General features: G+C 40.6%; 1 protein-coding gene across 1 annotated transcript in view; it reads left to right on the top strand.

Moving 5' to 3' along the window:
* The window catches only part of LOC117452310 (protein unc-13 homolog B), a 146,620-nt gene that overhangs the window by 65,836 nt on the left and 66,140 nt on the right, over positions 1–14,644 (top strand). The window contains 6 exon segments of the mRNA XM_071204287.1: positions 2,755–2,829; positions 5,145–5,364; positions 6,388–6,615; positions 11,536–11,677; positions 12,780–12,949; positions 13,371–13,486. Of these exon segments, the coding sequence (XP_071060388.1) occupies positions 2,755–2,829; positions 5,145–5,364; positions 6,388–6,615; positions 11,536–11,677; positions 12,780–12,949; positions 13,371–13,486 (951 nt within the window).

Genomic DNA, 14,644 nt, shown 5'->3' with positions numbered 1-14,644 from the left:
GCTTTAATTGCCTGTTAACTTTGGCCTCAGCATTGGAAGAAGCAAAGACAAGTCATGTTAACAAGCCGGCTGAATCACACCAGCGTCTGGAAATGTTACAATCAGCTTATTTGATCCTTCAGAAATGATTACTTGTAGTCTACTTTAAAGAAGAAAGATAGTTTAAAAAAAGAGAATTCCTGCAAAAGCACCCGCTGTGTGATTTGTGTGCTGACTAGCAGGATTCAAGTTGAACGTGGCTGATCCTCTCACAGGGGAACTTGTTTGTTTGTCTCTAACCTTTTCTGCCTTCTTGTTTTCTTTCCTTTCACATGTTGCCTCCCTCCATCCGCCGCCCCTCAGGCTATGGTGAGTAAAGGAGAAGTGAGATTTCAGCTGCCGTGTTTCAAAATGTATTTATTGCAAACTCTCTTAAGGGTCCTGATCGTAGAAAAGGATTTGATTTGTATTTGTGTGGAGGTTTGTTATGTCTTTTGTACTCACAGAAACATCAGTCATTGATCACCCATATTTGAAAATATTCTTACAAATACAAGAAACATCAATTCCTTCTTGTGAGTGCTTTCAGCTTTCTCTCCGAGGGTGCTTTAGCCTTTATTCAACAGGTGTGTCTTGCTTCGCTTCAGAGTGACAACAGCTCCTTTTTCTAAAATGCCCACCTGTCTCTCTAAACAAACTAGTGCTGATACATGTTATGGTAATTGTCTCGCATTGACTTTGAAGTACTTAAGGGAAGCACTTATCTTACTTAAGGGAGGCAGAGGTGTTCATCACTGGCTGCAGACTGACTGATTAGAGCTAGGAATATTCAGTCTCTGAGATCTAAGAGGCCTGACTCATCTCATTAAAGAGACTCCTTCCTGTTTGATTTGACGCAAGTCCACCAGAGGAAAGGGCACACTCAGCAGGGTCTCAGGGGGAAAAGGCACCGTTTTTAAATTCAATACCTAAACTTACACTAACGATGAAGAAAGAGAATCACAGATAAGAGACATGAACAAACACAAAGTTGTGCAGATGGAGCCAAGGATTGCTTTAAAAAAGAAATAAGAAGACCTGGCAACAATAACATAACATCTCACTCGCACTGAGGACGTACAAAGTACATCTACAATTAGGTTTTGTGATATAGTATTTATGATTGTAAGAGTCAAAATTCCTCACATAACTTGAAAGACCGGACTTATTCTTGACAGTAAGAGTTCTAATGTTCAAGGTATTCATGTTGTGGGGTAAAACCTTGAGTAGTGGATATGGATGTCTTTCACCACGTGACTTGTCTCTTTCTCATTGTGTTGCTGGCGTTTGATGCTTTTGCTTTCTTTGACGATGCAGTTTTGATCAAATATGGACTCTTAATATAAATGTTAGGAAAAAGGCTAGTGTCTGGATATCTTTTAATAAAACCACATTTCTTCACCTACCAGCAATGTCACTGGAAGGACATAACATGTAGGACGTTTCATATCCCGTAGTTCCAACACCGCACCATGGCTTAGACCAACCCAGAAACAGGTGCCATCATCCACCTGTATCCTGGTGTAGCAGATAAATGGCAGTGATCACTTTAACGCAGGGGTGTCAAACTCAAGGCCCGGGGGCCAAATCCGGCCCGCGACTTCATTTCATGTGGCCCCACAAGAGCTTGCAAATAATATAATATGTTTGTTATACGGTTACATGCCGATTTACAGAAGCACGTTGCCCATAAACTACATGTCCCACAATGCATCTCAAATTTGACTTTTTTCTTCTAAATATGCCTTTTTTCTCAGAATTTACTTTTTTTTCAAAATGTTACTTTCTTTTTCAAAATGTCACTTTTTTTTAATTGTGCTTTTCTTTTCAAATCATTTTGTGACATGCGCACTGAAGAGACTTGCCATTATTTGCCCTAGACTTCTGCTTTCAGACGTAGTTAATTATGAAGTTATTACCCTATCCGATAATAATCCAATGCAGAGGCAATGATGTAATATAATACATTATTTTAAATATATTAAATATTTATATATGTATTTTTATATAGTCTTAAAGTTACACCCGGCCCTTTGAGTGCAACCATAATGCGAATGTGGCCCGTGATGAAATTGAGTTTGACACCCCTGCTTTAACGTAATGAAAACTGAAAGCATGCATTGTGAGATGCTGTGAGCCGAGCTACAGGGGGTTAAAAAAGGGATAATTCCGACTGTAGGTTGTCCCAGCTTTGAACTGCTGCTGTAGGATGAAAAATGCATTTGAACTTCCGTATTTAGTTTATGCTGGAGGAGATCAAAGGCTTTCCCAACCATCCTGCTACAGCACTTTGGCAAACTTCTCTTCATCCACTCATAGCATAACACAGAAAACTGAAATGGGTGCAGTGGGCAATTCCATTATACACTGTTGTTGTAAATGTGCGTTACGTTACACGTCCATTTTGTCAGGATTAAAAACCACTGAGTTGACAACTTTCACTACAGAGCATGACAAAAAAATGACAGCTACGGTTCAGGCATCAGCTCCCGGTCAGCCAGTTATGTGCAGCCCTGCATATATCCTATTGCTCTTTTAACTTTGAAGATTTCCACAACCTTCAAAGTTAAAAGAGCAACACATTACACACCAAGATGAATGTCCTGGATTGCTTGACTGAAAGTTGTATTTGACTTTCTTTTCTTTTGATACCTTGTTTGTTTTTCTGCTTTGTTTTTCTCTCTCCATGTTTATCACTGATGCTTTTTGTATATTGTTCTCGTCTCTTGCTTCTAGTCCATGATACAATCCAGGAAAGCTGGACTCGCCCACACACTGGCCACACGGACGTCCTTGAAAGACGAAGAGCTTGTGAGTGGCAACATTCATATCACACACACAGACACACACACCAACAAACACACACACACACAGCTTATCCTGACGTTATGATGGTATCGTAATCTACAGAAAGACCTGCTGTCACCTCAATGCCAACTACTCATCCAGACAAATCTTTACACATATTTTACACATTAATACTCCCCTACTGCCTGCCTGTTACACCAATATGACTCCTTTATTACAGGCATGTTTCACCCGTATTGCACTTGTATTACACCCTACTGTAATTATACCCTTTTGACACTGTTATTTCAGCCATACAGTATGGGACAGTTATTGCACCAATATAAGACCCATGTAACACCAATATTACATCGTAATTACACTGTTATTACACATATTTTACAAATAGACACAGCCTGTGAAATGGCTGTATCCCCAAGGATCCAGAAACCATTTAAGAGTTATAAAGCTGTTTGTTGAAGATCCAAAATACTAAAGGATCTAAATCTTGTCATCTTTAAGCAGCATCAGGGTTTATTGGAGACATGATCAGCAATTCCTGACATTAATTTTTGTAATATCATCGTTTTTTGTGTTTGCGCCGCTTACGTCACCGTCAAAGAGGCGTTTCAGGGGGGGGGGGGGAGTGTGTGGGATAGAAACCCCTCCTGGAGGGAGCTTTGGGATTTTAGCCTTTGCAGACCATTTACATGCACACAAAACCTATACGACACACTACAGGAAAGGGAAAACTCAAAAAGCGTAATGGGGCTTCTGTGAAAAGAAATTCACAATTAAATCTGCACTTGATATTTATAAACAGATGTTTGTGTTTGATTGTAATACAAGGTAAACAAGAATGATATTTATGGTCATTCAGATTCTACAATTGAGCGCATAAACTGACATGTATACCAAAAACGTAACCATAGACAACACGCATATGCCTTGTAGGTTATTGACCTCCCCATATTGACAGATGGGCGTTACAGAATACAGGAAAGATATTAACAGATTCATAACGTTAGCTGTTCCATCATTTGATTCGCTGACAGATGGAAACAGCATATGTACAGAAATGTACACAAAACATTTTGTTCTGACTCATGAACACAGACACTATTGACAACCTGTGAAAAATGTGAGCGAATGATGCTAAAATAAAAGTTTGAGCCATCCATTCAACCATATGTTTTAAATTATAACAATAATATATAGCCATAGTGGAAATGCAATTATATTAAAAGCTTTCTTTATACAGGATGCTTTATAGTGACAAGGAAGTATATCAAAGGTAATAGAATAAGGTAAAAGCACAGAGAAAAAAAGTCAAAAGGATGGAAGATTTTAAACAACGCAGATTAGATCAATACAACTCAATGCAGTTAGAAGCAGGTTGAGTGGATTTAGAGGCAGAGATGACAGAAATTAAACCCACTGAAGAAGGTATTGTTTGTCTTGTTCCCTGCTCTTGAAACCACTGCAATGTCCTCCATAATGGGAAATAAGAAGAAGCCTTGACTCACATTTATCTTCTGTTTTTGCCAAATCAAGCTGGGCTTCTAGTCAAGGTGTCCTCTCATCTTGTGGAGATGTGTTAACCTCCTCCCACTCTCCTCCTACGCTGGGCAACAGCAGAACTCAATTATTTAAATGAATAAAAGCCAAGAATGATAGAAACACAAATTAGCACTGTTGTAAAGAGGCCCTATTGTGCTTTTGGGGGGTTTTCCCTTTCCTGTATTGTTATATGTTTTTCTGTGCAGAGGCTAACATCCCAACGTTTAGCCATGATAAGCTAAGGGTCTGGGCATCTGTAAGCAGTTGACCAATCAAAACGGAGCATGCCAGCTGACCACTCAGGGCAGACTGGGCTCTGGTTTCAGACAGAGGGTGAAAAGAGGTGCTGCAGCACGTATGAGGAAAACATGAAGACCTTTTTAAAACATTAAAGCATGTAATCACGTCACAATAGAGGCACAACATATAAATATGAACCTGCACATGGGCATGATATGTCCTAAAAGAATTGTATCGCTTTGAAATGATCTTTCCTTAAAGCATGTGCAGGAAGAACATTATTGTTGCGTATGTAATTCTTTGCCTTTCCATAGTTGTTCTCCCCTTCTTTCTTTCTTCACCTCTCTCTTGTGTTACCTCTCCTGCCCTCTCTCACTGTGTTGTCCTTTGTCCATATCCTTCTTCTCACGTCATCTCACACTTTTCTTTCATTCTGTGGTCAATCTCTGTCCTTGGATAACTTCTCCCATGGCCTTTCTCTCATATGGCTTTTTGATTCATCTCCGTCTCACACCCTCCTTCTCTCTTGGATCCAACAGAAAAACCATGTGTACAAGAAGACCCTGCAGTCTTTGATCTACCCCATCTCCTGCACCACTCCACACAATTTTGAGGTCTGGACGGCTACTACACCCACCTACTGCTACGAGTGTGAGGGTCTGCTGTGGGGCATCGCCCGGCAGGGTATGCGCTGTGCAGAGTGCGGGGTCAAAGTGCATGAGAAGTGCCAAGAGCTGCTGAACGCCGACTGTCTGCAGAGTGAGTACATTTAGCAACATTATTCCCTAGAGTTCATTAGATTTAAAAATAATAATATGTGAACTTGAAAAGAACGAGGCCTTGAGGTTTTCTTTTTTGTTATAGAGTAAAAATTAGAAAAAAAATGTGTTTAACTTTTGGTTAGTTACCATTAATTGTAACACAGCACATAATTGTTATCCTTCGAGCGGGTTCAAGTGCGAAACAACGGCCCCAAACATGTACACAAGGAGCCGTGCCAAAACACATGCACATGAAGTTACAGCTTCAAAAACTTGACAACACATGTTGTCAAGCGCTACATAAACTAAACGGATCTGCTCAAAGCGTGACACTTGGCTAACTTTATAATCCCCGAATTTCTGTAAGCGCTCCAATCCCAGCTGTGTGCGTCACTTTGTAGTGTGCTTATTGCAGCATTTTGTTTTTGCAGCGCTTCCAGTAAACAGTGCGCATGTTTTGTCAAGTTGGTGAAGAAGTTTCTTCATTTGCTTGTGTTTTGGGCTGGTTTTGTGCGTTTTCACCCGTCGACCGACGTAATATAAGGTACTAGTTATCATTATTAAAATGCTCAGTGTAGTAACCTACAGTATGAAGGACACTCTTGATGTTTGAGAAGTTGTGACATACATAAAACCATGTCAACATGTCCATATTTTGTAAGTGGTTACCATATAGAGATTCACCCCATCTCAAAAGGTAATCGTTTTCTATTATTGTTACTTTTATATCTATGATATGACCTTTTGAACGAAAGTTTTCAAAAATTGCCCGTGCCAGAGCTTACAACAATTGAGTTGAGCCTTGGAAAGTGTTGCTAGAAGAAACATTCGGCCCTCGCTTCATCGAGTGAAAGTAAGGGAGGTTGACAAAAAAAAACGTAGGGGCATTTGAAAACCTTACTGTTACGCGAAAAGGAAAATCCATCACTAAAACATCATTTGAACATGTTGCTTCTAGTTTGACTTTTTGTTCACCATTCACCTTTCCCTTCCTGTTTCATTCTTCTTTGTTTTCCCTCAGGGGCGGCCGAGAAGAGCTCCAAGACCGGGGCGGAGGACCGGACGCAGCACATCATCATGGCCATGAAGGACAGGATGAAGATCCGCGAGAGGAACAAACCGGAGATCTTCGATGAGATCCGAAGCGTGTTCAATATCTCCAAAACGATCCACGTCCAGCACATGAAGAGCATCAAGCAGAGCGTCCTGGACGGCACCTCCAAGTGGTCGGCCAAGATCACCATCAACAGTATGTCCAATGGAATTTTAACTTTGAAATGTAAAAATAAATGTGAATAATTACCTAGATACATTAGTTGGGAGTATTAAAGGAGACATGTCATGCTTTTCCGGTTATTGCCCGTCCCCTTGTGTGTTATGAAGGTTTGTATGCATGTAAGCGGTGTGCAGAGTCAAAACCCTCAAAGTACTGTAGCAAGTACAACTCTAACACAGAAAATACCTCCCCAAAACGTCTCATTGGTGAAACGTCACTGTCCATTTTTTACTTCCTGGGTGCTTTGTCGTAGAAGCACCCAGTAGCCACGCCCAGAACTATGACGCGATACGGTCATGCGGTACCCGGAACCAAATGGGCCAATCCGTGGAGCCGTTACGTCTGCGGAGCTGTTACCTTAAGCCCCCGCTGATTGGTCCAAATTGACCAATCCACGGACTTCCTCACACACTCCGTGCAGGCAGCTCTGCTGATCTCTCCTCCCTGGCTGCAGGCTGATTACAGACAGTTGGGAAATTCTCTCTGCAGACCCATTCTCACAGCGTTTATCAACCTTCTTCTTACTCAATATCAAGCCACACTTATTGTTTTTACTTCGGCTGTGACTTTGTGTGTGCTCAGGGTGAGTTTGGCTGTGTTTCGCTGTGTATCGCTAAACAAGGAAATCACACCTCCACGGAGCTCAGTGCGATTCACAACGTCCCGACTGGTCCCGACCAATCGGAGCACACTGTGCTCACAGGGAGGGGGGGCAAGAGCTGCAGCGAGCCGTTTAGTGGAGAAAGTGAATACACATACTTCACAGAGATGCTGTATGCGGAACCAATGTGAGTTTGGAAAATTGCACGGTATAAATCTATTCTAGTAGACCTCAACAATGGAATTATGATCAGTGGAAATGGCCATGACACCTCTCTTTTAACAGTCACTATGTTTTAGTTTTAGAGGACAGAAAGCGCTGCAGCGTCACCATATTGTCCTTTTCTCTCTTTTCTCTTATGGCTATTGAAAGACACAACACAAAAAAGCATAAAAAGTACTTTTCAGGAAAGAAATCTAAGAAAGGTTGAACCTTCACACTTTCAGGAAAAATAAACCTCTTAAATGACGCCTTAAAAGTAATGCAGATAACATCATCAAACAAATGCAAAAACACCACATGTATAAGCACTGACTGGCAGACATGACCTACAGTTAGACAAGAGAAGCTTTTGCAACCTGTCGTTCCTTTTACTTCGTCTTTCTTCATCACAGCTAATGCACCTGCTGGACAGGCCTGTAGCAAGTGCACACTGTGTCTAAGTGTGTCCACACTTGTGCTGTGTGTAGACCGTATCACACTCATATCTCTGTGAAGTCGATCTGCAGACTGAACTCAAGGTGACATAGCCTTTTATACTCACCTGTACCTGATGAGATAAGAATCGTTTTTGTATAAAGTATTATGTCCATCCAAATAGCTAATTAAGTTTTTGCTAAATGCTACAAAACATATTCATTCATAAATGATTCAAAGGAATGCTTTACAACTATAAGTAAACTGATATGTAATGTGAAGTTAAGAGATAAACATTAAATAAGCAGGCTTCGAAACACATGTGTTTGAACATGTTGAACTGTATTGCTGTGGTAGAATGTTAGCAAAGGTGTAGCTGCATGCTAACAGAAGTTAAAGCCGTGGTGCCCTCAAGAAACCAGCACGGTTCAAATCAAATTCTGAGACTTTTAGCTTTCCCCAACATCAATACCTAAAAAAAGAAACCATCCCACATTCCTGGAAGTTTTTCCTTTCATTTGACAGTCTGAACTTTAAATAAACTTCAACTGCTTATCCACGCTTTACTCATTTGAAAAGGAAACGGGTCACCACCTTCCCTTCTTCTCCTTTTACTAAACATGACTGCTGCTGTTACCAAAGCAACCACACTCATCACCTCATATAGTGGCAGCGATTACACCTTGTCTCCCCTGATCACCACGCATGACCTCCATTAAAGACAGGCACTCAGAAGGCACTTTGTTTCAAACTCATTCATGGAAATGGAAATGGTTAAAGGCGACCTTTTATGCTTTTATCTGGGGTTCCCTCTCCTGTAGTGTGTTGTGTAGGTCGTTGTGCAGGTATATGGTCCGCAAAGGCTAAAACCCCTCCAACACACTGAATGGTTAGCTGGCTGGCTCTGTTGTGATTGGACTCCTTTGTTTACTTCTATGACATAATGATATCACTACGTTACAATCACGCTTCTTTTGGCTAGCGCTTCAACACATTGTACATGATAGTCTAAAGTCAAGAAGTTGACCAATCACAACAGAGCTGGCCAGCTAACCAATCAGAGCAGACTGGGCTCTGGTTTCAGACAGAGACAAATAAAGACCTGAACATTAAAGCATGGAAACATGTCACAGTAAAGGCGCAAAATACAAACCAGAAAATGATCATAATGAGGCCTTTTTAAGATGAAGAAATCAAGCGAGATTCAGAATTACCATTGTGCCTAAAGGCATCACACTTTTTTATACTAAAGGTTTGCTCAAGAATGTTTGTAAAGTTGTCTCTCCTCCAATGGAGTAAATACTTTAAAGAAGTTGTATTTTTCTGTACAAAGATTAACGAGTTTAAACCCTGAATGCCATTATATACATCCTGAAGCTTTAGCTAATGTTGTGCGCTAAAACATAGTGGAGAGAAAAACTTACAAACAACATTTTAAAGGGGTCTTAAGTGGTTAGTTGTTTTTGTGCTGGATCCACCCCTTTTTCTTGGTTTTTCATCATTTATTTTCTTGCATTTTTCATTACAATTCAATCATGTCCCCCATCTGAGATACGTATACTCAGAAATACTTTCAACTCAAATTCAGTTCAGTCAAATTGATTTCAATCAATCAATCAATGTTTATTTATATAGCCCAATATCACAAATGTTACATTTGTCTCAGTGGTCTTCACAGTGTGTACAGAATATCAGTATGACAATACGACACCCTCTGTCCTTAGACCCTCACATCACAAGGAAAAACTTCCAGAGAAAACCCAGTTTAAAGGGAAAAATGGGAGAAACCTCAGGGAGAGCAACAGAGGAGGGATCCCTCTCCCAGGACGGACAGACGTGCAATAGATGCCGTGTGTGAATTAAAAAGATAATACATTTGCAACATAGGTAGTCCAAATGTTTGGAAATGCATGTGTGTATAATAGGAAGATGAATCCACGAGGATATCCATCCAGGACCTTATGATCCAGGACCACAGCCACGACTCAAGATCCAGCGCTCGCGATCCAGGACACAGGACCGCAGGATCATCCATGACTCCGGATCCCGGCGTATATAGACACCAAAAAGAAAGACATTTGGGGAAGCTGGGTTAATCGGAACATGAGAGTACACAGGGTATAGACAGAGAGAAGGAAGAAGTAAGATGTCCCCCGACAAACTAAGATTTAGATTCAAATTGATGCTGGACTGACAGGAGATGCTCGGGAGAGCTCTTTGAAAACACAATTGATGTCACAAGGGAATATCTGAACCGATTACTATTCAAAACCCTTTAGCAGAGATCAAATGCGTCCGTCACTGACACTGAATCAACTGATGTTGAACTCTTTAGTGTCCTATATGGTAAAAAGTTAAACGTTCAAGTCTAACATTTCTAGCAGGTGTTACAATAATTTGATTACTATTCTGCTCATTTTCAGGTTCATATTTATATGTTGTGTCTCTACTCTGACATGTCTTCATGCTTTAATGTTCAATAAGTGCTTCATTGTTCTCATACTACCTGTGCTGCAGCATCTCTTTTCACCCTCTGTCTGAAACCAGAGCCCAGTCTGCTCTGATTGGTTAGCTGGCTGTCTCAGTTTTGATTGGTTAACTGCTTATAAATGTCCCGCCCCTTAGAAGTGTGCTGGCGTCAGATATACAAATGTGCAGTCCCTACCCCGACCTGCGGATATATGTTGGCAATGTCATACCTACTGTCTCCCCCTTTCGATGCTGGATCTCTAAAATATATGACGTACGCAAGTGTGTGCATGTTATGCCAGGGATGAATCGATCCGATGAATGCCTTAAACCTACCATATTGGATATTAGCCCGTTTCAATGGGCTCCTTAATCCTGAGCCGTCTATTATGACCTCCTGTTACCTTACATTGAAAAGTTGTTTTTGGTTCTGGACCAACGTTTAAACTCCTCTGTTGCCTTGTGACCTTTAATCATAGAGAAATGTCCCGGCTCATGAACCTTGACTTTCCATCACTCAACACAGTTTGTCTGCAGCTTGGAAGACAGGCAGGCGTTCTTTATCTGTACGCCGTTTAAGCCAGAATGTCCCAGATACGTCTCTGTATTTTATTTGTTTTATTTAAAATTCAGCAACTTGGCATTTCGGCTTGTATGATTGAGGTAAACTCAAGGGCCGATGTTTTTTCGTTAAAGCCACATCACTGCTTCTTGTCCTTTTTTAAATACTTTTGATTGCCTTGTGCGCGGCAAAGCAAAACATCGGGGAACGGTTCTTTGAGTCACTTACTGAGAAATGTTGTTACCCAACACCTGCCTGAGTCATATGTGTTACGAGGCTTTGCATAACTGTGTGTGGGTAATATCTGTGTGTGTGTGTGTGTGTGTGTGTGTGTGTGTGTGTGTGTGTGTGCGTGTGTGTGTGTGTGTGTGTGTGTGTGTGTGTGTGTGTGTGTGTGTGTGTGTGTGTGTGTGTGTGTGTGTGTGTGTGTGTGTGTGTGTGTGTGTGTGTGTGTGTGTGTGTGTGTGTGTGTGTGTGTGTGTGTGTGTGTGTGTGGGCGTGCGTGTGTGGGCGTGTGTGTGTGTGCGTGCGTGCGTACGTGCGTGTGTGCGTGTGGTAAAGAGTAGGTGTTTGTTGTTCTTATGCAAGTTTCACAGTCATTCACGTTCTGCATGTGTGTAATCAGTCGTCAGTGCGCAGGGTCTCCAAGCCAAGGACAGAACAGGCTCCAGCGACCCGTACGTCACCATCCAAGTTGGAAAGACCAAGAAGAGAACAAAGACCATCTACGGCAACCTGAACCCGGTCTGGGAGGAAAAGTACAGCTTGTAAGTTCCACCTGGTTGTGAAGCTCAGCTGGAGCTCTCAGAGGTCTGGCAATGAAGAGCTGACACAATCACTTTACAGCTGTCAGATCCTTTAACTTATAATGATCGGTCAGATGTTTTGATGGGGGGTTGTATGAGGTACTTAAACATAGACCTACAGTACATAGCAATCGTCACACCCCAAGTTTTGGTGTGGAGTGGAAGTGCCAAACTGAAGCCATGAGCAATGTACTTTAGTGTACTGGGTGACAGATACACATACTAGTACTGCAGAAAGCTGTAACAATCTTTAACAAGTAGATACAAGCACCAACATGTTCATGTTATGTAAAACAATGGATTATTGCAAAAAACTTTTTTAAGCTCCAACAGGAACTATGATTGTATTTCTGTATTTACAAGACATAACTTTGACACAGTATGATCCTACTGTATATTCAAATGTATTCACTGCAACATAACAGTACATTGGTTAAAAGGCAAATACAGTACACCATCTGAGCAACATTTTCTCTAATATGTCCGAGCATCAGTAGAAACATAATGCCCTCTTTATATATACTTACTCCTGGCACCTGCAGCTGCATAACACTTTACAAAAAATGACATTTCTAAGCCTTCATTAGCGGCAATCTTGGATTCCTTTTTCAAAGGAGCAACCTCCATGGAGTAAATGTGCCAATTTTAGTACTTGTATACACTTATGAAAGATGTCCCTGATATATTCAATTATCTGCAGCACTAACTGTACCTTAGCCAAATAATAGAAAATCCCACCCAAGAAAAACATTATATAAAATAGAATATTTGTACTGCTTTATCTGGCCATCAGACAGCCCTTTCCGATGGCCAGTTAAAAAAACCTTATTTCAACTTGTGAGTTGAAATGGCTTTTGCAATAAAATAAACGTTAAAAGAAAAAAAGTGTAAGGTAGACATCCCAAAACAAGAGGTTTTAGCCAAAATCTAAAATATGTTTTCTCTTACAAATCATCACATTGATGCTTACTAGGTAGTTACTACAGAATAATAGTCAGGCACCCATTTTTCAAGTATTTGTTCACATGTGTTAATGTCACCCACCTGTCCTCTGTCTCCACAGCGAGTGCCACAACTCATCAGACCGTGTCAAGCTGCGAGTTTGGGACGAAGACGATGACATCAAGTCACGAGTAAAGCAGCGCTTGAAGAGAGAGTCTGACGACTTCTTGGGCCAGAGCATCATCGAGGTCCGAACTCTGAGCGGAGAGATGGACGTCTGGTACAACTTGGGTATGTAGCCGGGCGTGGTTTGCATTCCGCGCAGCCAATCAGACATAGGAACCTTTTTCTCCCACGAAAGTACCTGCTCTCTCGCAGGGACGGAAAAGGGGGTAAAAAAGGTTCTGATGAACTAATTTTAGTTTCGGAACTATATCGGAACTAAAGTGGGAAAAGTACCGCGGTGTGAACGCGCCTATTGGAACAATGGGAGACATGGTGTATTTCTGTTATGGTATTCTAGACATAGGTGTCATGTGTACTGAGGATGTGTCCACCACTCGATAAATATCATTTGTTAAAAATGTTCTGAGACGTAGCTTACAACAACAAATCTTAACCAACAAATTAAGACATTTAAATGTAATAATCATAGCAAAAATAAATGTGCACTGTCAACACAAAGTCTGTGTGTGTGCTTCTCCACTCGCAGAAAAGAGAACAGACAAGTCGGCGGTGTCTGGTGCTATTCGCCTTCAGATCAGTGTGGAGATCGAGGGAGAGGAGAAGGTGGCACCCTATCACGTACAGTACACGTGCCTTCATGAGGTAACACACACACACACACACACAAGAATACACACACATGCACACTGATACTTTAATGAGGTACACAAAGAACTCCTTATTACTACCACATCTAAATCAAGTATACACTTATTATTTAGTGTGTAAAAACAATTAGGATTATTTCTAATGAACAAATAAATAATTCATTCCAAATTCTTAGGATTATACATTTTACAATGATATATTAGACAAGAAATCAGCAGCAAATTCTCATATTTGAGAAAAAGAACGTGTGAATGATGCATTTGAAACAATATGTAACCGACATGTTTGTAGATAATGTTCCTGCAGATCACTGATGCTAATACAACAATATTTGACTCATTGATTAAGTACTACATGTATTTTTCAGTAAATCGGACATTAATTGACAGTTTTACTAATAACTTTGTAGGGTCAACAGAGATGCAGGTTTGAATCTTTAAATTGAAAGCCTTTTAAATTACTTTAAATAGTTTTTTAGGCTTTTTAAATTAACAGACACTTTCTGGGTTTTATCAAATCAAATCAAATTTTATTTTTATAGCACATTTAAAAACGATTTTCGGTCGAGCCAAAGTGCTGCACATGCAGATAATAAATAACACATTACTACGATGTAAACAGAAGACAATAAATTACAACAGCAAATATAAAAATCATACACAGGGAAGTGTCATGAGTCGTGCTCTGCTATGATTAGAAGGCCAGGGTATATAATTGTGTGTGTGTTAATGGTCTGCAAAGGCAAAAATACAAAATGTCCTCTCTCCCACACACTGGAAAAGAAAACGCTGCATATAAGCGCTATGCCAGACACACCTCAATTGGACTCCTTTGTTTTCTTCCATAACGTGGTGACATCACTATCACTTCTATTAGCTAGCGCTCCAACACATTGTACGTGATTTGCTAAGGGGCGGGACATCTCTAAGCTAACCAATCAGAACAGACAAAAATAACGCAGGGTTTGAACATTCAGGAATGTAAACATGTCACAGTAGAGGCACACAATATATGATTTGAACCTGAAAATGATCAAATATATCCTCTTGAAATTGTGAATAGTGAGAAAATAAGAACAACTAAGTAATTTCTCAACTGTGAAGAAGATCTTCAACAGCATATACTGTAAAGCCATCTTTAACACTGTTGATG

The sequence above is a fragment of the Pseudochaenichthys georgianus genome, chromosome 9, assembly GCF_902827115.2.
Source record: "Pseudochaenichthys georgianus chromosome 9, fPseGeo1.2, whole genome shotgun sequence".
Taxonomy (NCBI): Eukaryota; Metazoa; Chordata; class Actinopteri; order Perciformes; family Channichthyidae; genus Pseudochaenichthys; species Pseudochaenichthys georgianus.
This window is presented reverse-complemented; position numbering and strand designations above follow the sequence as displayed.